Raw genomic sequence first — 21,300 nt, 5'->3', positions numbered from 1 at the left:
CTCTCTCTCTCTCTCTCTCTCTCTGTTTTACTTTTCCTTTATATTCTTGCATCCTCTATTTATCCTTTACCAGCCGAACGAACGATACGAGTTACGACGTTCTTTCGACAAACTTTCCAGGCATCTTTTCGTCCTCGTTATCATCTCGATGACTCTCTTCGTCTAATACCGTTTCCTTACCCTTTCACACTTTTTAACCCGTTTCCCTACATTTTCCCTCCTCTTATGTACGCGTAAACTGAGATATACGAGGGCATGTAAAAGTCTCCCTACTAGAAGGACTTTGTTTCTCCTTTCAAAAGGTCCTCCCCTTCGTACTTAGAAAGGTGTTTTATTCACCAAGGACAACGCATACTTTTAGCATTTCTTCTTTAGCAAGTACTTTCCATCATAGAGATACCTACCATCAGGATGGCTTTCCCAATAAGATCTTACGTATCTTTAACGTGTTCAAAGATATTTGAGGAACAGATAAATCTTAAGAGAATATAAATTGTCAACTATATCTCCTCTCTCAACAAAATTCCTTAAATTAATCATAATCCCTTTGAGATTCTCGTCGTTTCATAAATTATTTACGTTTAGAGATGGCCACCGAATTAGTCGAATATTGTGTAATATTTAAATAATTAAATTTTAGTGAGACACAATTTTTGCTGAATGAGAAAATTAAAAAAGTGGAAGAGTAAGAAAATGAAAAGAACAAAGAAAAAAAATAATAAGAAGAAAAAGAAGAAGAAGAAGAAGAAAAATTAGATTTTAATCCAGAGACGAATCGTATCAGCGCAGATAATTAACCCCTGGTCACGACAGAGGAGAAGCGTTAAATCCACCCTTCTATCTCTATCTTTATCTCTCTCTCTCTCTCTCTCTCTCTCTTTCCTTCTCGCTCGAGTTTCGCGTACTCGAGCGTAGAGAAAGTGCGCCGAGTCGAGAGTAATTTAACGCGCCCCGACGAATGGTCATTGATTTGCGAAGCATCAAACTTCGAGAAAGTTACCCTCGCATCAGGAGTTACTCCCCTTCGAGCATCAACCCTCTCACGTCTCGAACCCCGTCTCTGGCAGCTCTGTCTCTCTCTCTCTCTCTCTCTCTCTCTTCTCTTCTCTTTTCTCATTGTGTTCCACCGACTCGCTAGCCCGCCGCTAGTTTGTTCTTCGACTGCAGTTACCGGATTCGATTTAACTTCTCAACGTAGTAGCCGATGTAGCACGAACGAATGCGAAAGACCGAGCAAGTAAGAAAGATAGACGAGAGAGAGAGAGAGAGAAGGAAAGATGACGCATTTATATCTGTGTGAGTTTATATGGATAAGAGAGGAAGATAAAGAAACAAGGGCTACAACTAAGAACAATTTGCCAATATCGAAGATGTTTGTCGATAAGTGTCTGCCATTGGTCGGTAGCAGCTGCTGCTGCTAGTTACCAAAGACTCCCAATTTACCATCTTATTGTCCCGATATGCGTTGCTTTCTCATTTTATTATCTCAATTTTTTTTTAATTCTTTTGGAAAGAAAAAATCAATCATTCGTTCGTTCTCGTTTAACATTAACACGTTAGCTCACGTTCGTTCTCTCTCTCTCTCTCTCTCTCTCGATTTTATTTCGTATCTCTTACAATTAGTACGGTTATCCGGCAACACAAACAAAAATTGTGTTGTACAAACCGAACAAACGAAGTCAATTTTGAAGTTGGACGATTGTCGCAAATAAATCTAGATAAGGAAAGGTATATCGCGTTAGTAAACGACAAATCGGCGTTTGCTTGAATGATTCGAGAAGAGAGCAATATTCCTCTTGGAAAGTTGACTTCTCTTCTCTTTTCCTTTGAACTTGGATATCCATACCCTTGTGTAACGGATATATTACTTGTCCTTACCGACTACACTACGTTCCATCTTTTTACAACCTCTTTTTCCTTCTGGTTCTTTTCTTCAAACGAATAAAAAACGGTTTAATACGATTTTGAGAAAACGCGCGATCTACGGAGAATACCTTAGAAAGGGTTGCTACTACTTTCAAAGAGTAAATCGAAAGACTTCTTTTACATAAGAAGAAGAAGAAGAAGAAGAAGAAGAAGAATACTTCTCTCGTGTCTATCTCTATCTATCTATCTATCTATCTAGCTATATATCTGTATACACATACAAAAATATATAGCGAAAATATATACGGATGAAAGGGCAGAAAAAGATTTGGTGTTCCGTCGGAGAATGTATCTTTCTCTCATCTCTTCGTTTTCGAGATGACATGACATACGGCGGTAGGATCGATAGGACACCACACCGATCGTAAATGAATTCCCCGCGTTTCATCGGGACGAAACCAAATTTTCGAGTCTACGTTCCCACCGGTGCCTACACGTTCGCGTCGAAAATCAAACGCACTTTCATATCTATAGCGTAGAACGAGCAGACGAGTTCCGCGTGCACCAGCCAAAGAGATAGAAAGAGAGATAGATAGATAGATAGAGAAAGAGAGAGTGAGAGAGAATGGTGTATGGTTAGAGATGAACTTGAGTTCGACGTTGATTGGAAGAAGAGGAACCGTTCGGTGGAGGAGCGTCGTCGTTTAGCCCGAGATTAATCTGTCATGGGCCGAGTGTGAAAAAGTAGCCGTTTAAGAGGGCGACTCTCGTTTGATTGGCAGCTCTCGAGAGGCCCCTCTTCATTCTCTCCTTCACTCTCTCTCTCTCTCTCTTACTCTCTTTCTTAGTCTTGGTTCTCGCGCGCACGTTTTGCTGCTGGAGACGACGCGCGTTCGAGTCGGAAGTGGTGCGAAAGAGGGGCGAGACTTTATTTTGGGCGGACGCGACGTAAGAGAGAGAGAGAGAGAGAGAGAGAGAGAGAGAGAGAGAGAGAAGGAAAGAGGGATGAGAATGGCAGGGGGTGGGTGGGGGCTTGAGGGTGGAGAGGAGGAGTGAGTGGGTGAGAGGAGCCGCCAGTCGTCATCGTCATCGTCGTCATCGTCATCTTCTTCTTCTTCTTCTCTCGAACTTTGTAAAGGAAAAGAGTTGGCTATGGGAGGGTAGTGGGAGGAAAGGAAAGGAAAGGAAAGGAGTTAGCGAGTGAATGAGTAAGAGTGAGAGAGATAGATAGAACGTGTTCGTGTATAGTCGTCGGTGCTCCCTCTCTCTCGGAGTGTGCGCGAGCGCGATAGAAGGTTCGACCGGCGTCCGCCAGGAGGCGCCCCCTCTGTGGCCGGCCTAGGTCCGCGCGAGCGGCCCGCTCAGTCTAATTTGAACCGTCGCGCGCGCCCGACGCGGGCTCCGACGACGAACCCTTCTCCGCCGAGACGTGACACGAGGTCCTCGTGCACGCGACAAAGACGCCGCCGACACGACGTAAAATCGTATTCACCCGACGAGAAAATATTAATCCGTCTACGCATATATATAATCGTCGTTTGTTAATCATTAAACAACAAGATACAAACAAATTCGCGTTCAATTGTTATTTCATTTTATTTTTGATTTTTCTCATATTATCAAATTTTAATTCATTACAATATATTTAGATCATATCAATTGATCGACCAATTATTATATACGTCGTCGATCTACGTTTAATCGCGCGTGTATTATTATAATTATTTTTTTCCTTATATTATATTGCAATTTTCCTCGGCCCCCTTTATCTTCCGGTGTTCCTCCCATTTTCTGTACTTTTACTTATTTCATCATTTCCGTTTTTTCTTTTCTTCTTCTTCTTCTTTTCCTTTTTCTTTTTCTTTTTCTGTCATATAGAAAATGAGATCGATTTGACACGTTCCATCCAGAGTTTGAAAAGTGACGACCGTAATTTATTTTTTTGTTTTATACGTTCGACGATATTATTTTGACATTTTTGTACGTCGTATCTCGTAACGCGCGCGGAGACACGCGGAAATAAGCGAGAGAAGAGAGAGAGAGAGAGAGAGAGAAAGATATAAAAGAAAAGGAAGGAAAGGGAAAAAAAAAGCAAGGGCAGCAGCAACAACAGCAACAGCAATAGAAGCAACAACAAAGATTTGAAAGAAGTGCGCGCGGGCGCACGCGGGCGATCACGGGGAAAAAAAAAGGAGAGAGAAGAAAGGGTGGTGGTTGGTGGTGGTGGTTGGTGGTGGTGGGCCGCGCGGCAGATCGCGTGGGCAAATCGGCCGAAGTCTTTTTTTCGAAGGACGATAAAGCGAGATGCGTCGAGATGATTCCGTGTCCTGAACGGACACCCTCGGACAGATTATTACTGATACCGAACGCGATCTCCCTAATCTCGCCCGACCGGGACTGTCGTCTCTATCCGTGCCGAGATCGTCTTCTCTCTCTATCTATCTTCCTCTATCGTAAGCGCGAACTCGCGCGACGATGAAGAAGACGATATTGAGCGCGACTGCGAGGGTGAAAATGATTATGACGACTAATACGACGACAAAGACGACAAAGACGACGACGAAGATGAGACTATCGCGAATCTCTTCGGTGGACGACGCGTCGACGTCTTGTTATTGTTTTTACCGGTGGTACAACGCGTCGTGAACGATCGAACGAGAGAGAAAGAGAAAGAGAAAGAGAGAGAGAGACGTTTGAGAAGATACTTTTAAAGCAAAAAAGATTTTCAAAAAAGAAGGAAGGAAGAGAGAGAGAGAAGAGAATAGATTCGGAGAATAGAAAAAGTTAATAAGGTTCGTCAGAAAGGACAACGGAGGATTACGCGACGGGGTGGTTCCTCTCTCTCTCTTCGGGGTGACCGAGGCTTAGAGCACCTCAACCACCCCCGAGAAGATCGTCAAGCAGCTCGGACGATGTGGGCGTCTCTGCTTTTGGCCGGATTCTTAAGCGGCTGGTGGGGCGAGTTCGCTTTCGCTGCGGCACCCCCCGCCAATCGGTACATCCTCGAGGAAAGTATCTCGAAGCAAGAGGAAGCCGCAAGGACGACTGCCCTAGGCCAGGCTTTGGCATTACCAATTTTTAATCATCGTCCTCGCGAAACGAATTCCCGACTCGAGGAAAGTCAATTGGCGCGACGACCGCGACACTCGTCGTCCCAAGACGGCAAATCTCACGGCGAAATTTCTTTGAGAACATCCGCAGAAGCTGCAACAGCTTATTATCCTTCCTATCGCGAGGAAGTACCTACCGCCGACGACGGCCGTCTATCGCGTTCGGCAAAGCAACGTGAAAGGAATCGCGCAAGGGCGGATTCTCCGCGCGAGCAAAGACGCGGATGCAAGATCAAGGGTACTTGTCGAGGTCAAAATTGGTGTCCCGACATGGACGTCGGTAATAGAGCCTTCTTGGCACCCACTGTATTCGAGGGAAAGGCCAGGAGTATGTCCTCGTCGAGAAAACCTGGTACCAATTATGCCGTAACCTTCGAAGTGAAGCACGTTTATAAAAGTCAGCCAGGTTTTCCACCGCTACAGAAAAACGACAGCGTCAGGTTACACTTTCTCGACAAGACCCGGCCCGGTAAATCGACTATATGCAGATCGTATGAGAGATACGGTAACAATTCTGCTGGCAAACAACAACAACGAGGAGGAGGAGGAGGAAGTAGTGGTGGTGGAGGAGGAGGAACAGGAACAACAGCAACAGCAGTAGCAACAGTAGGAGGAGGAGAAGGAGGAAATCAGAGTGGTGTGGTGCGCGCCAATATTAAGCGAGGTAAAGTGTATCTAGTGTTTGTGAATCGCGTGGGACCCAGAAACTTCACGATCCTCGGTGAGCCGGTAGTTTGCAGCAAGAAGAACGAACAGGCGGTCCAGGCCGTCGTTCGACCGGACTACGGTGAGTAAACGACTTCCGTGTATGTATAAATAAAAGCCCAACGAAGAAAGAGAAAGAGAGAACGAGAACGAGAACGAGAATGAGAACGAGTACGAGTACGAGTACGAGCAAGAGAAAGAGAACAAGAAAAAAGGAAAAAGATAAAAAAGGTTCGTTCCTCCCTCTCGTTGCGTTACCTCGTTCGAACGTAATCGGTGATTAGCTCTTAGCCGACAAAAGTTGTCGACGGTTCGAACGAGGACCGCGCCAAGAACGCGCCCGGCGCGAACTTTTGAAGGTAGTCCAATTTACGGGCGGTCATTGCGCCCAACAACTTTTCTCTCGTCTCATCTCGTCTCATCTCCTCTCGTTCCTTCTCTTCTTCTTCTTCTTCATCTTCTGCTTCTGCTTCTTCTTCATCTTCATCTTCTTCTTCTACTTCTTCTTCCCCCTTCGCGTGATTCTTCCCTGAAATCCTCCCCGGCGCAAGCAAAACTAACCCAACGAATTTCACTCTCTTATCTCGAGTTCCTAAATTTTGCGTCCTTAACTCCGACTGTCTTAATATAGAACGCCGTAATAACTCGCGACTCCTCGTAGTACGTTCGTAAAACTCGGTACAATCAACGATGTGCCAGAAGAGCGAACGACGTCCTCGTAAATCTTTACTTTACCTCGAGACCCCTGACACGACCTTAAAGGGAATCTTTTAAAAGAATAAACTAGCTAGCTAGCTAGCCGGCTAGCCAACTAGCTCCCTTTACTTGGAATATTTCTAATATTTCTATATTTCTATAATACAATCACGCTTTGTTTATATTCATCTATTTATAATACAATATATATCTAATATAATTATATATCGATTTAATATTTCGTCTTACGTATTCTTTAATCTTTCCTTTCCTAAACTCGATTGCAATTCCCGAAGGAAGAGGAACAATCATCCTCTCTACGTAACGTTGGCAGCGTCGAGACGTAACTCGTCTCGTTTACAACGAGTTCGAAACTTAGGCGCGCTCGTTTCCTCGGCAGGTAGGACAACCGCTAGCATACAACACAACACAACACACTGCTTGGTGCTTGTTGGTTGGCTGGTTGGTTGGTTGGTGCCGTTGCGTTACTCCTTTTGCACGAAGACGGCTATCGAAAGTTACCACGACTTATCCCATTATCGTCACTCGCCGGAATTGGAAACGTCAAGGAAGAATCTTTCTCCCTTCTATTCTTCTCAACGGACACCAGATTTCTAACTTTGTTATCAGGTTTAAAGTGATTAGTCACGTACGATTTAATACAAAATACAAGAATCATTTTCATTTAATGATGAGATCAAAATTTATCTTATTTCATAGATATATTTTCATGAACTTTTTACAGATATTATTCTGCTTATATTATAGATTTATCGAAAATAATTTCGGAATAACGTGAGATTCTATAAGAAAGGAAAAAAAAAGAATATATTATTCGAGAATAAAAACACATTTTCTATTTCAAAACGGGTTTCCATTAGTAAGAAATCATTATTCCCTTGCGTAGGTGAAAATGCAAAGTTTGCGGTAAGCGTGGCTCCGCCGCATGTGCGCGGAGACGGTTTGTTGATCCGCGATCCGTAAAAGCGACTCCTTACGGCCCTCTTCCAGTTCCCGGTGACTAAGCCAGACGGGGGGCCCGAGACGTCAATTATAAGGCCTTAATCGGAAACCCGTCCTTACTTCTGTTGGCTTATAGTCGGCCGCGTTGGACTCGTGGAGGAAAAGAGAAACGGCCGAGTTGCAAGAAAGAGAGAGGGAGAGAAAGACGGATAGACAGATGGAGAGAGAAAGAGAGAGAGAAAGAGTGAGAGGGAAGGGTGCGAGCGCAACGAAGGAATCGTGCGTGCTCTCTTTTTGCATCTCTCTTTGTAAATAAACCGATTTCTTTCTCTCTCTCTCTCTCTCTCTCTCTCTCTCTCTCTTTCTTTCTTTCCCACTCACTCGTTCTTTCTTTCTTTCTCTTTCTCTTTCTCTTTCTGTACCCATATCTTCGTCTAGTCACCTTGCTTTCCTACTCGTGAGAACCTGTCGCTACGGGATTGTCCGCCACGCTCTTTTATATCGACGTCTCCCGACCGACGTCGGTCTGGTCTGACTTATTTCGCGGATCGTAATTATTTTTGTAATTATGTAAGATGGAAAAACTTCATCGCAAGATCGTTCTCGCCTTCGATCTCTCCTCTCGTCGCGGGGCAAAGTCATTGCTTCTATAGTTTATAAATTAGAAATTAGAAAGTTTCCGCTCTAATTGCATATAAAAGATTAAATAAATAAAAATAATAAAAAAGAAAAGAAAGGACGAGAAGTGGATGATTCGTATTTGAATAATCTTTTCCCTTTATTGTTTTTTTTTATTTTTATTTACTCACATCTCATTATATTTTTCGTCAAATCAATGTAGAATTTTGTTAAGTATTCAGGTGTGTGTACGAACGATTTTTCTCGAACTAGGTCGAACCATTCGTCGTCATCGTCGTCGTTTAACCCAGTAGCAAAATGTCCTATCTTCATATACGTTACATGTATACGTACAGTCTCGAAAACAATTCTCCTCTTTGACGCAACCTTCATAAACTTTGGTCTCATGTACGTTCGTTCCGTCTTGAAGCGACAACGGGAAAGTTGCAATTAAGATCCGTCTTTCTCTCTAGACCTTTGTAAGTTACGAGAAAATCTTAAGTGGCGCGGTACGTTCCACTTCCGACAACGAGGAGGAGCAGACGCTTTTAATAGCCCGACAATTTGTCCTTTACGAATAAAGTACAATAATCATTGTGGGAATATACGTATCTCCATGCATCGTGTATCTCTATAGATTATATCAAATATCCATATAATAGGTATATTTAATTATACAAATATATACTCGAACAATAATGTAACGCGAATAACGATGTGGGTAACATTAGTATAAAGATCAATTTTGAAGAGATAAGAAGAAAAAAAAGAATTGAACAAAAAAATTTGATCATCGACGAAAAAGGTGAGACGAAAAAAACGGGAGTTGGGAGGGGACCAACGAAAAAAAAAAAAGAAAACAACGAGATTCTTACTGAAATAATTATACCGACGTGTTTCAGAAAGCTACTTTTGTTAGAGGCCCGAGAACGAACGTAGCTCGTTCGTTCGTTCGTTCGTTCGCTCGCGCGCCAAAAAATGATCCCGCGCGAAAAAAGCAGATTCATCGGCGAGCGGTGCGAAGTCCCGCCAAGTCTTGCAAAGTCACACACGTCGCGAAGAACCTGTTGTTCGATTCTCTGCCAGTCTTCGGAGGGCCGTTCGTACCTTCCTCTTCTGCTTGTTCTGGTGCTCGGTGCTCGGTGCTCGGTGTTCGGTGTTCGGTGCTCGGTGCTTTCTTGCTTCTAACGCGTCGTCCCAAAATGTAAAATTAAACACCACGCATCTCGATACATCAAACATGTAGGAGGTATACGTAACCTACTCTACGTTTAGTATCGATTACTCGAGTAGTATAGAATCAAAATCGAGATACTATTGGTTATCAACTTTAACTTCTGGACTCTACGAAAACAAATTGCATTTCCTTTCTTTCTTTTAACACCACCTTCCGTTTCTTCTTTTTCTTTCACTTTTCCTGATTTTACTTTATCATCTTTCCTTCCTCGTTATTCACGAGAAAAAGGTTCCAAAGGTTCCAACCGTGAAGATTCGACTTTATTGTAGATATCGAACTTTCTGCAATATGGAAAAACTTTTTGATATCTTGACACGTTTGGCTAGACTTATTTTCGGAATGGAAGAAAATCTTATCGTTACTTCTAAGTAAATTTGATATATATCATAGTGGACATTACTCGATACTATGATTCATTTAAAACGAGAATATAAAACTAACTTAAACGTGGAAAAATCTGTTTTTTTTTGTTTAACAAGAAATATATAATTTCATCGTTAAACCTTAAAGAAAAATCTTATAAGGATTTATTTTCGAATTAAGTTGAAATTCATCGTAGTAACATAGTATCGTAAAGTGTATCGAATATATATATATATATATATGAAAGAATCATTTAATAACAGTTTTTTTTAGTCTCCCGACAAGATTGGATATTCGTTTATACTGTGCAGTAATAGTGCAGGAAAATATCAAATAGTTAAATCCCGAAAGATGAAAAATATTATTCTATCGTTAACCCTTATAAAACTATTTTAAGGATTCATTTATTACAAAAGTTAAGTCAAAATTCATTGAAGTAACAAAGTATCGTAAAGAGTGTAGTATCGAATATCCGAAAGAATCGGTTAATAGCAGTTTTTCCTCGTCTCTTGGTAAGATCGGACTTCGTCCATACTTGGTGGGAATAGAGCACGGGATACCAGATTGCTCGTATAAGGGTGGAGAACGAAGAGAAGGAAAGGGAGGAGAAGGAGAAAGAGAAGGAAGGGGGTTGAAAGAAAGGAAGGGGCGGGAGAGGGTGTCGGTGGAGATGGCTCGTCATCGCGAAAGCAGCTGAGTACGAATCCCGAGCACGTACGGCCCTGTGCCCATACTCGGAAGGAGAAGCCTCAGGTACGGTCTATATACCGTGTGGCGCGTAGGGACACATACGGACACGTGTCCGGGGACATAGGCAGGTGAAAGAAGAAGAAGAAGAAGAAGAAGAAGAAGTGGAAGAGAAAAGAAATAGAAAGAGATAGATAGAGAAAGATAGAAGAAGAAACAGCCAACAGAACAGCAGCAGCAGCAACAGCAGCAGAAACAGCAGCAGCAGCAGCAAGAGTAACAGCAGCAGAGAACTTAGTACAGAGTGAGTCCTCTTGGTGGGGGACCACACGTGTGGTGAACATATAGGCCGTGCCGCCTTCACCTCCGGCACTCCACCACTACCTCCGGCACTCCACCACCGGCAGTCGAGCAGAACCGTCGGCAGGTAGACTGCTGGGCGCGAGCGTTGATCGAGCTACGACGACGGCAACCCACCACGAGTGTAGGTAGTAGTTCCTCTCTCACCGATCGAGTCACTCCTCGACCTCGCACCGAAGATCGATCGATCCTCACCACTCACACGGTCTTATTTTTAGCGAACCGTAGTACCTAGTATTACGTCGCGTGGGTGTCCCGATCGATAACGATCTAACGATATACATTTTATCGGCTAGTTTATATTTACTTACATTTTATAAACGTTATTTACTAATCAATTTCGATCTAATTTACTTTTATCTGATAGATAGTTTTTTTCTTTTTTTTTTCTTCTTCTTTCTTTCTTATAAGTAAAATCGAATTTTTTATATAAAGAATAATTTTGGTTGCAGATGATCTATGAAAGTAAGATAAATCTAACGATACGGTTTTAATAGAGATGTTTCCGTTCGTATTGTCGGCGTTCAGGTAGATTGTCGAGTGATTGCTGATACCAATCAGTCTGGTTATTCGTAATTATTTTTTAGCGATCTGACCGTTCTGAGTAACGATTAGAAAACGACAGTTTTGTCCTAGTCGTCGTCGTCGTCGTCGTCGTCGTACTTAATGTGTAAAAGAGCAACGTATTACGATCCGTTTCTAATAATATCGAAATTCTACCATGACGATATAAACTCGAACTCCTTCTACGAATAGGTAGCGATACCAGATATCGAAGAAATCATTTGCAATTCCAATCGATTCGCCGTAATTCATTGGAAAGGTTTTAAGCTTGTTGTTTTATTTCATTCCTACAATTTTATTAATAAATCTTATTATTTAACTATAGAGTGTGTGTTTGTCAACTACGTGTGCTGTTCAGCACGAAATAGAACGAAAGATAATAAACGAAAAATTTGTATACTCTTCTTCTTTTTCCATAAATATTTATCGAATTATCGATCCTCTTCTTATTATTCTTCTTCCTCCTTTACTACGATGCTTCGAAGAACCTATTCTACGTTCTACGTAGTTGAAGCAACGTAACTGGATAGATTGTGTATTGCAACGGGCGTTCTAAAATTCACAGCGTTCTTCGAATTTCGTATAGCAAGGGAAACACGCGGTAAGGAGCCCTTATTTATTAAAGTGCGCGTAACATAAAGTGGAGCGCGGCGGGTACGTTTCGTGTTGAAAACATACAAAGTTTCGACGAGTCGGACGTAAAGCATTATTCCCAAGCATTTTCAAAAGGAGAACTATAAAAAGTATAATACATTATACGTAAAAATACGTACAAAGCGTAGTGACTAATTAACGAGATCGACAAATTTTACTCTATGCGACATTTTTTTTTAATTAAATTACCAAATACTCGAAAATAAATTTTTTCCTATTCATTTTGATTTTCGACATTCGCGATAAAGTTATGTGTACAACTTTTGTGAATAAAAGTATCAATAAATTCGCGAAGTGAATTATATACACTACGCTTATGTGTTTGTGCGTCAATCCAATTTTCAAGGATAATTTTACGTACGATTTAACCGATAAAAATCGTTTTGCATTCCACGTATCTAGGAATATAGAGAGATAACGAGCGACTCAGAATGGACGAGATAATTGTTGCGAGCTCGTTCGCAACGAGCATCACGATGTTGCCTCATCCGAGAAACTCGTGGAATGTGACCGAAAAATTGAATCGTTCTGCCAAACACAAACGGTAGGAGCTTTGTACGTACTAGCAGATTGATTACGGGATGTATCAAGAGTAGAAAATATTCTGTACGATCAAACGCGTCTTAATCAAATATTTATATACTTCTAGGTATAAATCGTAATCAAAATAAAATTATTTATTCAATGTTCTTTTTTTTATTTTTTGTTTGTTTGTGCTTAAGTTTCCCGTTTGTAAGATTCTTTGGTAAATAATTCCATTTGTAAAGAGACCACAAGTTCGTTTTCGCGGAATTTCACGCAACCGCGACATAACGAGCAGCGCGTATGGGAGGAAATATAGTGAAACGTGGAAACGTACTTGCTTAAGCTTTAAATCCTTTTTCGTTTTTTGCCTTTTGCCTTTACTGTTGTAAAGCTCACTGGGAGAAGTAAGATCAGTTTAATATTCGCAGGTCACGAAACATAATCCATGAGTTCTTTGAAGAATGATCTCGGCAAAGGAACGTACTACTTTTATGTCGTATCCGAACGAAATAGAGGGATGACATTAAAAGATGTTACCTCTTTGTGAGTCTAGTATATATATAATAGTAGTATCATCGATGTAACGACGATAAGTTAAGCAAAGTTTCTTTTTACGGTTTTGTCATGACCGCGTTTACTACTTTTTAAATCAGAAATATGAAGAATCGAAAAAGAACCGCGCATGGAAATAAATTTTTCATTTTCCATACAACATTCTATGTATAAAAACGTATCCATATATGTATAGGTATCAACGTAGAGGCATGTGTAATAATAACAGAAGAGGATTCTACCAATGATTAATGTTTTCGAGTCCTTTACGTTTTTCCATTTCCTTAAGGTGGTAAGCAGCAGCAGCAGCAGTAGTAGCAGTAGTAGCAGCAGTACCAGCAGCAGCAGCAGGAGCAACATATATCCGTTTCTAAAGGAAAAGAAATTTTAATATCATCCCCGCGAAAATTTATGATCCTTTTCCCGTCTCGAAGATTGTAAGCTGCTAGTTCGCGAGTCAGGGAACGATGGAAGAGAAGCCACAAGGATCCTTCTTTCTTGCTTTGGTGTAACTTCCTACCTTTAGGGAGATTCCACAAAGCAATACCGCGACAGTTTGACACGACGTTAGAACAGACTTTTCGATCATGAATCAAGAAAATCGCATAAATCATCGGATACTGGTACTCTTAACGTACAACAACCTCGACTAAATTTACTTTGGCTAATATTATCTGGTCGAGACTACTACGACGTTTACTGTTAATTACCTTGTAAATTTATTTTCGATAGATGTATATATATACATTTGCATTTAATTGGACTTGCAAATTTAAACGCATTGACCATTAGACATATATATATATATATATATATTCCTATTAATCGAATAAAGTATATCTAATATATTAGATAAATATATCAAAGTTCAAACGTTTTTATCTTAGAAACCAGTATAGATCACGATTAACAAAAATAAAGTGGTCACACAGATATAAATCATAGTAACTATATTACATGTATTAGTTTATGATACTAGGAAATCGCGAAAGTCGAATTGAAGTGAACGGTTTGCTTTAATCTCTCGCTATGAATCATCGCTGGCACGAATCCGAAAGGCAGCGAGGATTCACCAAAATCAAGGTTAGCCGTTCGAACTATGGTGGAGAGCATCGTGTGGTGCCTTCTCTCGTTCCTTTATTACGGCGTTCCGCACTCCGATCATATCGATCGGTCGATATGTGTTGGCCGCGTTATCGTGGAAAACCGCAGATTCTAGGTAAGCTAACTGATAATACGTTCATTCGTTCGGCGCCAGTTCACGGAAATGCTTTACGCGTTTCTAGAGTGCTACTTATATTATTTATCACTTTTATCTCTATCTATTAAACAATGCAATTAATTACATTCTTGAAAGATAAACGAGATTCAATAAAACGTTCGTATTCTTTATCAACGTAATATAAAATAATATATATATATATATATATATATATATATAAATAAAATTGTTATTTCAAAGTTCGTTTTATTCATCGAACATATTTTATACTGCTATGAGAATAAAAGAAAAAATTAAGATACTTGTAATTTATATTTACCCATTCGCGATATTAAATCGGCATAACTTGCAGTTATCCATTTTTTTTTGTCCAATAAAAGACTAGTTTAACTTCGTCTAACGGGTAACATGAAAATTATATCAATTTCTAAAACCACACTACTTATAATCATCCAATAATAATAATAATAATCTTCTAATAACATATTAATTGAAATAATTTGTTTTGTTAATAATATTACAATTTAAATTGATTTTTTCTTCCCCATTCATTTTCTTCCTCACTCTCTCTCTCTATTTCTATCTTATTCTTTCTGATCTTTCTTTCATCACGTAGTTTCACTTTCCCTAGCGAAGAAGAAGAAAACGAAAAAGAAGAAGAAGAAGAAGCCACCGTAAAGGGACAGCTTGTCGATAACATGTGTTTTCCATCTCGGTGAATCCAGCACCGTCGACCTTTACCCCTACCCTACGAGCTCACCACTTCTTTCCCCACTCGTACTAAGGGATGAGAAAGCTTAAAGGCTACTAGATTGAATATCACGAGCGCCTTCCTCGTATGCCTCCAAGATACGCCCCGCGCATTTGTATGCGCTGCACGAATGACAATTTCACCTCTTCCACCACCATGTATATATATATATATATATATTTCTCTCCTCTTTCCTATCTTCTTTTATTTTATGCCTTGCGGCCGGCTCACTTATTCTCCATTTCGACTCCTCTATTTCTACGATTTTCCCGCGTTCCTTTTATCAACTCCAGTCCACTTCTTTCTTGACATAGCCGCGAATTTTGATATATGGGGAATAGGTACGGGGGGAAGAAATTGGGAATAGGGATGGAAGGAAGGTCGAAGCTATTATATTCTTTTTCGATTTTTTTCCCTGCTGCTCCACCGTTTTTCGTCAAGACGTTTCTTCCTTTTTTTTTTTTTTTCTTTTCATCGTGATATTCATTCACCCGACTACTCTTTCGATTTCCTTCTTACTAAACGAGAAGAACTTTTTCATATCTGCGACGAGAGATTTGGCTATTTTCGATATACATTCGTTCCTTTTTATCCGAAAAAATCTCGTACTCTATGTATAGTGTAGACTTTTTTTCTAAGAAAAGATATATACAGGAAATACAAAATTATAGATTTTCATTTTGGAAAAAGATCTTTTTTTAAGAGGTGTATACAGTCGGGTATATATATTACTACTACCGTTGGTAGAACCTATTAGATTAGGCGGACCGAGCCGTTGTCGCGTTTATAAATAACCTACTAACGGAGTATTATTTCCGAACGGTTCGAAATACGCTCTTTAAAACCTTTGGAAAAGGTTACGTTGTCGTTCAATACAAAATTCATATAAATTAAATTAACACTTTTGCGTTATTATATATATATATATATATTTATTTATAAGTCGTAATTATAGAAAATATCATTTATTTTTGTCAAATTAAATTAGCAAATCTTTCTATCTAACGGTTAATTCGTTTACCAAGCACGATACGAGAACCAAGTGAATTTCGGCAAATTTCGAAACGTAAGAGCTGCGTCGGGGTAATGCTTCTGACATCTTTATCTCGTGCCTCGAATCGGGAAAGAGACCAAAGGGAACGATACGCGATGCCGGCTTATTTCCGAATGCAACTTGCGTACTTTAACGTTTTACGTAACAAGCTAAAAGCCGACGCAGAGAAAGAGAGAGAAAGAGAAAAGTAGGAGGGGGGGGGGAGGGAGAACCAGTGCAAAGGTTTCATTAAATAACAATTGCAATCTCGAGCTTAAAAATATTGTAATCATGAAATATTTCCGCGAGATAGTTGATAGAAAAACAAAAAAATGTAATAAATACTTAAAGAAGAAAAATCAAGGAAAGAAAAAAGAAAAAAAAGATCGAAGCTTACGTTAGTCGAAAAAAAAATAGGAAGGACAAGAAAAAAAAGGGAATACATTTCTCTAATCTCGTATACGTGGTGACAATGTTGGTCAATTCGATAATTAACTGGCAGATGCCGCAGTCCGTTGTTGAATAATTCGTCAGGGAACACCTTTGACAAGGACCCGTATTTGCGTATGTTCCGAGAGAGCCACAGAATGGAATATAGAGAGAAAGCCCAGTGCTTTGTTGACACAAGCACCATTTGAATTCAGGTCTGAGCATATAATCCATCGAGCTAATCTTCGAAGACTATCTTCGTCTCTTTCGACGTTACTACTCTCTTACGTCTTCGTGATTTATCGTTTAATATTCTATACATTAACGGTATACAAATTTTCAATCGCTATATTATATCGAACAATCATTATTTCAATGTTTTATATAAAAATTGTAACCAAAACAAAAATAACGTAATAATGTATCATAATTTGAGAAATGATGTTTTAAAATATAAATCAATATATCGATCGATAAGTACGTTAAATTTTTGAAGAAAAATCAGATAATGATACAAAACTCTGTTTGCAGGTATTCTATGTAAATATTATATAAGTACTATACATTAGATAAGTAACATATATATATATAGAGAGAGAGATGTGTACGTTGTCCTCGCCCTTTTCTCTTCATTTTTCTTCCCGGTCGGTGAACTAGCAAAAGTCAATGCTGGTCACGATCTAGGCAGGGCTCCGCGGGTCCTCTCGTTCATTTCAAGATAATGCGGTCTCGATTCGTTGCACGAAAAAAAACAACTTTACTGCTCATTGCCGGAAGAATTCAACGGATTCGCGGAAATATTCGAAATGATCGTTATTATTGTCCAAGTAAACCAGCGCCGTGGGATATCATTCGCAAATCACCACGTATCTCGTACAAAAATCGTAACTTTATCGAATTTAAAGAGAAATTTGTCTTACTCGTAGTTCGTACTTATCCTTCTATTACATTTTTCCATATTCTTCGATTATTTTTCTCTTATTATTTTCTTCTTTTTTTTTTTTTTTTTTTTTTTTTTTTACTTTTATCGAGAGCAATTATTTCTCGATGAAAATTCGAATGATTCGATTCGACGGATTTTATCGAGCTTATTTAAACTTAGACATTTATTTTTTCGATTCAACGAAACGTGAAAAGTAGACAAAAATCTACGCGAGCTACAAAAATATATATATATATATATATGTATAATAAATATATAAAATATTATATAATATAAAAATATATGTGTATGTGTGTATTTTCTAGTTCGAAAGAAAAATAAAGAAAAAAAGAAAGAGAGAGAGAGAGAGGGAGAGAAGGATAGTGCATTTTCGAAGAAGTAAAGTTGTTTCTTCGATCAGGCATTTACCCCATTTACCCATGACATTTCCTACATATCACTGTTACCGTAAGGATCGAAGGACTAGCAATTTTTCTTATCTACTTTTTATCGAATTTAGTAGTGCACTAGCTGGAGTGCAATGTCATTCCATGTTCTAGAGATTTTCGTCCGATTCACGTAATACTAGACTACTTCGTGTCTATACTAAGACCGACGATGGAACCGAACGTCTCGATCGAAATCCTATTTCGAAGGTCCCACGTAGGGACTAGGACGAGGAACGCGCGACCTTACTTCTAAGTTGAGATAAGCTTGGAAAATTCAAGAAGGAGAGTTACGAAAAGGGAAACGCGCGTTGCCCGGACCCATGCAACGGGAGAACGAACAAGATAGAGAAAGAGAGAGAGAGAGGAAAAAAAAGGAAAAAAAAAATAAAGGAAGAAACTCTCTTTCTCCCTTTCTCTCTTATTTCTTTCTTGATACAACATGATAAAATATTTCTCTTACGAGTGAAAAATATCTCCCCCTCCCCCCGTCAATTTCCTTCTTTCAAATTTGACGAAAAAAAACAAAATCACTTTTCTTCTTTGTAATTACACATGGAAATATATTTTATATATATGAGAAATATAGAAAAATAATAGTAGAAACAAGGAAAAAAAGAAAGAGTGAGAGGGAGAGAGAATTGAAGGGGACGAAAGATCGCTATGAGATTCAACGAGAGAAGAAACAGAAAGAGAGAGAGAGAGAGAGAGAAAGAGAAAGAGAAAGAGAAAGAGAAAGAGAAATAGAACAGCGACCAGCGGTCTGGCCGTCGTCGTCGTGTAGTCACAACACGCTGCGAGTTATTGCCCCCGAGTGTGCTCCATGTTCTCTCTCTCCCCCGGTTCGCCCCCTATTCCCCTCTCCTACCCCCTCTATCCTCTCCCTAGCCGCTCTCCTCTCTCTTTCTGTCTCTGTTTCTACGGTATATTACCGGGCGGTCTTTTCCTTCGCTGTAATTCTTCCAATTCGCAGCCAAAAAAAGCGGCGAATGTTTCGGCTCTATGCCAGAAAGAGAAAGAAGAGGTGATAATGCGAATGAGTGAAAGAGAGAGATAGATAGATAGAGGGTAGAAGAAACACGGAAGACAGAGAGAGAGAGAGAGAAATATAATACCAAGGACGGTTAAATAAAGTATAGTTTGCGAGAATTATGAAAAATCGCGTAGGTGGTAACAATTGTTATAATATATCTTATAAGTATCGTGTTAGTCATAATAATCGTTGTATTTATTAAAATGAAATTTCTTTCTCTCTCTCTCTCTCTCTCTCTCTCTTTCTCTCTCCCTTTTTTCTTCTCTTTTTTTTAAAGAACGTTATCTTAAAAGCGAACGCTTTAGGAACCCCTCTCACCATTCCCATCGTCATCTACTTTTTTCTTCTTACTATAGAGAGAGAAAGAGAGAGTAGTAGTAGTAGTAGTAGTAGAAGAAGAAGAACATTGATCCATGGGAAAGAAGAAGGGAATGAAGGAAGGAAAGAGGTAGAAGGACGATTCGGTTCTTGCGAGACAAATCGTGTGGCTCCCTGCGAGCGACGGCTCACCTTTGTTCTTGTCCGGTTTTTGGTGCTGGAAAAGAAGAAGATGAGAGTGAGAGAGAGAGAGAGAGAGAGAGAGAAGGAGAATCGTGCAGAGTGTCCACTGGAGATCGCCAGTCGTCCCGAGGACGACGTGGCGCGCGGCTTTAAGTTATTTTCGGCAATGCCTTTGCTTTTTGTTGCAGTTATATAGAGTGGATCTCTCTTTCTCTCTGTGTATGTATGTGTATGTGTATGTGTATGCTAGCCACCTCGCTACTCTTCCTTTATCTCATTCTATCTTTCTATCTCGTGACCTCCCGTAGCTCGGCGAGAAACGAGCTACGAAATTTCCACCTCCCATGATTTCCCTTCTTCCATGCCGATCTAGTATCTACCTTCAACCACCCACCCATTCCCTCCCCTCCGCATCCCCCGTCTTTTATATTTTCTCTTTCTCTATCATCTTTACTCTCCTCTTATTCTCTGTTAACTATTCTTCTTTTATATATATATCAGCAAATTTTAATTAATATTTTAATCAATCGATTCTTGATTAATCTCGGAAGCGGCGGGATGTCCTCCGATATATATATATATATATATATATATTTATTGAACCTTTTTACGTTATGATGAGATTGGTCGATAGAGAAAAAGAGAGAGAGAGAAAATGAATAAATACGTAAAGAGAGTCGAGTTAATTCGAAAGTTTATCGTTAACAGAAGTTTAAATTCCCTTCTCAAAAGCCGTTTTGCCGAATGTTCGTTGATAAAATCTGGCATGCGATCGGTTTCCTGATAGGATGACGCGTTATTAGTTTCATCGGATGTTCGATCGAAGGTGTGGAAAGGGGAAAAAGTTTGTTAGGTGGGGTGGGATGGAGGGCAAGGTGGTTTGGGGAAACGAAACGAATTCGTGTATCTCTCGACGAGATAGAGGAATTCTCTCTCTCTCTCCCTCTTTTTCCCTCTCTCTCTCACTCTCTCTCTCTCWCTCTCTCTCCCTCTCTCTCTCTCTCTTTCTATTTCTCTTTCGTAGCTAGGTGTATACGCTTTCCGAGCATTCGCTTCGCGCTTAAACGCAATGAAATCGCACAAAGAGAGATGGATACGGAGAGATATACGCGAGCGACAATAAAAATTGCATTCATTAGTAACCCCGAACGCGTGACGTGCCTCCGGACGGGATAGAAGGATACGAGCGTAGCAAAGTGTAGCACAATAAATTCGTTTTCCTCTCTAAAAAAAGGATCATTAGAAACTCGTTTCGCGCGATTCCCGGCGAGTTAACACGAGGAAGAGTCCCGTCGGTGATGGTGGTCGAAGAGCGAGACCGAATAAGTGAGAGAGAGAGAGAGAGAGAGGGAGAGAGAGAGAAAGAAAGGAAGAAAGAGAGGATCCTTCCTTCCTTCCTTCCCTTCCCTCAAAGTTCGCGTTAATGAGGATTCTCTATAACGGCTAGACCGTACCACCGTATCATCCCGAAAAAGTAGGGAATTTTGTTTTTTTTTCCCTTTACATTCCTAGAAAGAGGTACGAGTATTTTCTCTGTTTTTTTATTTCTTTCTTTTTTTTTTTTTTGTATTGAATTTGCTTTTAATTCGCATCCCCCATTCGATATCCGATAAGAATCATTCAATGTCGTAACATTTCATACTGGCAAAACTCGGACAAGTAAGTAGATTCTATAAGTATACTTACATATCTCTAACTATCTACCGTTTCAATGGTTCGCGATACAACGTTGCTCCTAATTAGGAATTTCTAATGACATCATTGCTTTCACCGATCACCCGAAAGAAAACTACTTTTAATCTCATTCGATGTGTGGGATGTTTCGTGAATATAATAATCAGGGTTTACAACTTATTCATATTGAATAAAAGATAAAATGATAACGACACGAGGACACATACGCACAGATCATGATGACGATGAACAAAGTTGTTGCAAGCCGTAGGAAAGAGGAAAACTATAAAATGGCGTAACGATCATTTCTGTTAGATTGTCGCAGAGTTAGCAAGTTGCTAAGATCGTATATATATATATATATATATATATATATATATATATATATA

The 21,300-nt window shown here is 39.8% G+C and overlaps 1 protein-coding gene across 1 annotated transcript in view; it reads left to right on the top strand.

Moving 5' to 3' along the window:
* The first annotated feature begins 3,224 nt into the window (after window positions 1-3,224).
* The window catches only part of LOC106788666 (protein vein), a 152,347-nt gene continuing 134,271 nt past the window's right edge, over window positions 3,225-21,300 (top strand). The window contains exon 1 of the mRNA XM_014752124.1: window positions 3,225-5,763. Coding sequence (XP_014607610.1) covers window positions 4,779-5,763 — 985 coding nt within the window. The 5' untranslated portion in view covers window positions 3,225-4,778. The remainder of the gene's footprint in view (window positions 5,764-21,300) is intronic.

Source organism: Polistes canadensis, unplaced genomic scaffold (assembly GCF_001313835.1).
Source record: "Polistes canadensis isolate GaletaPanama2010 unplaced genomic scaffold, ASM131383v1 scaffold_147, whole genome shotgun sequence".
NCBI classification, from domain to species: Eukaryota; Metazoa; Arthropoda; class Insecta; order Hymenoptera; family Vespidae; genus Polistes; species Polistes canadensis.
Note: the sequence above shows the minus strand (reverse complement) of the source record. Positions and strands in the feature narration are given on the sequence as shown.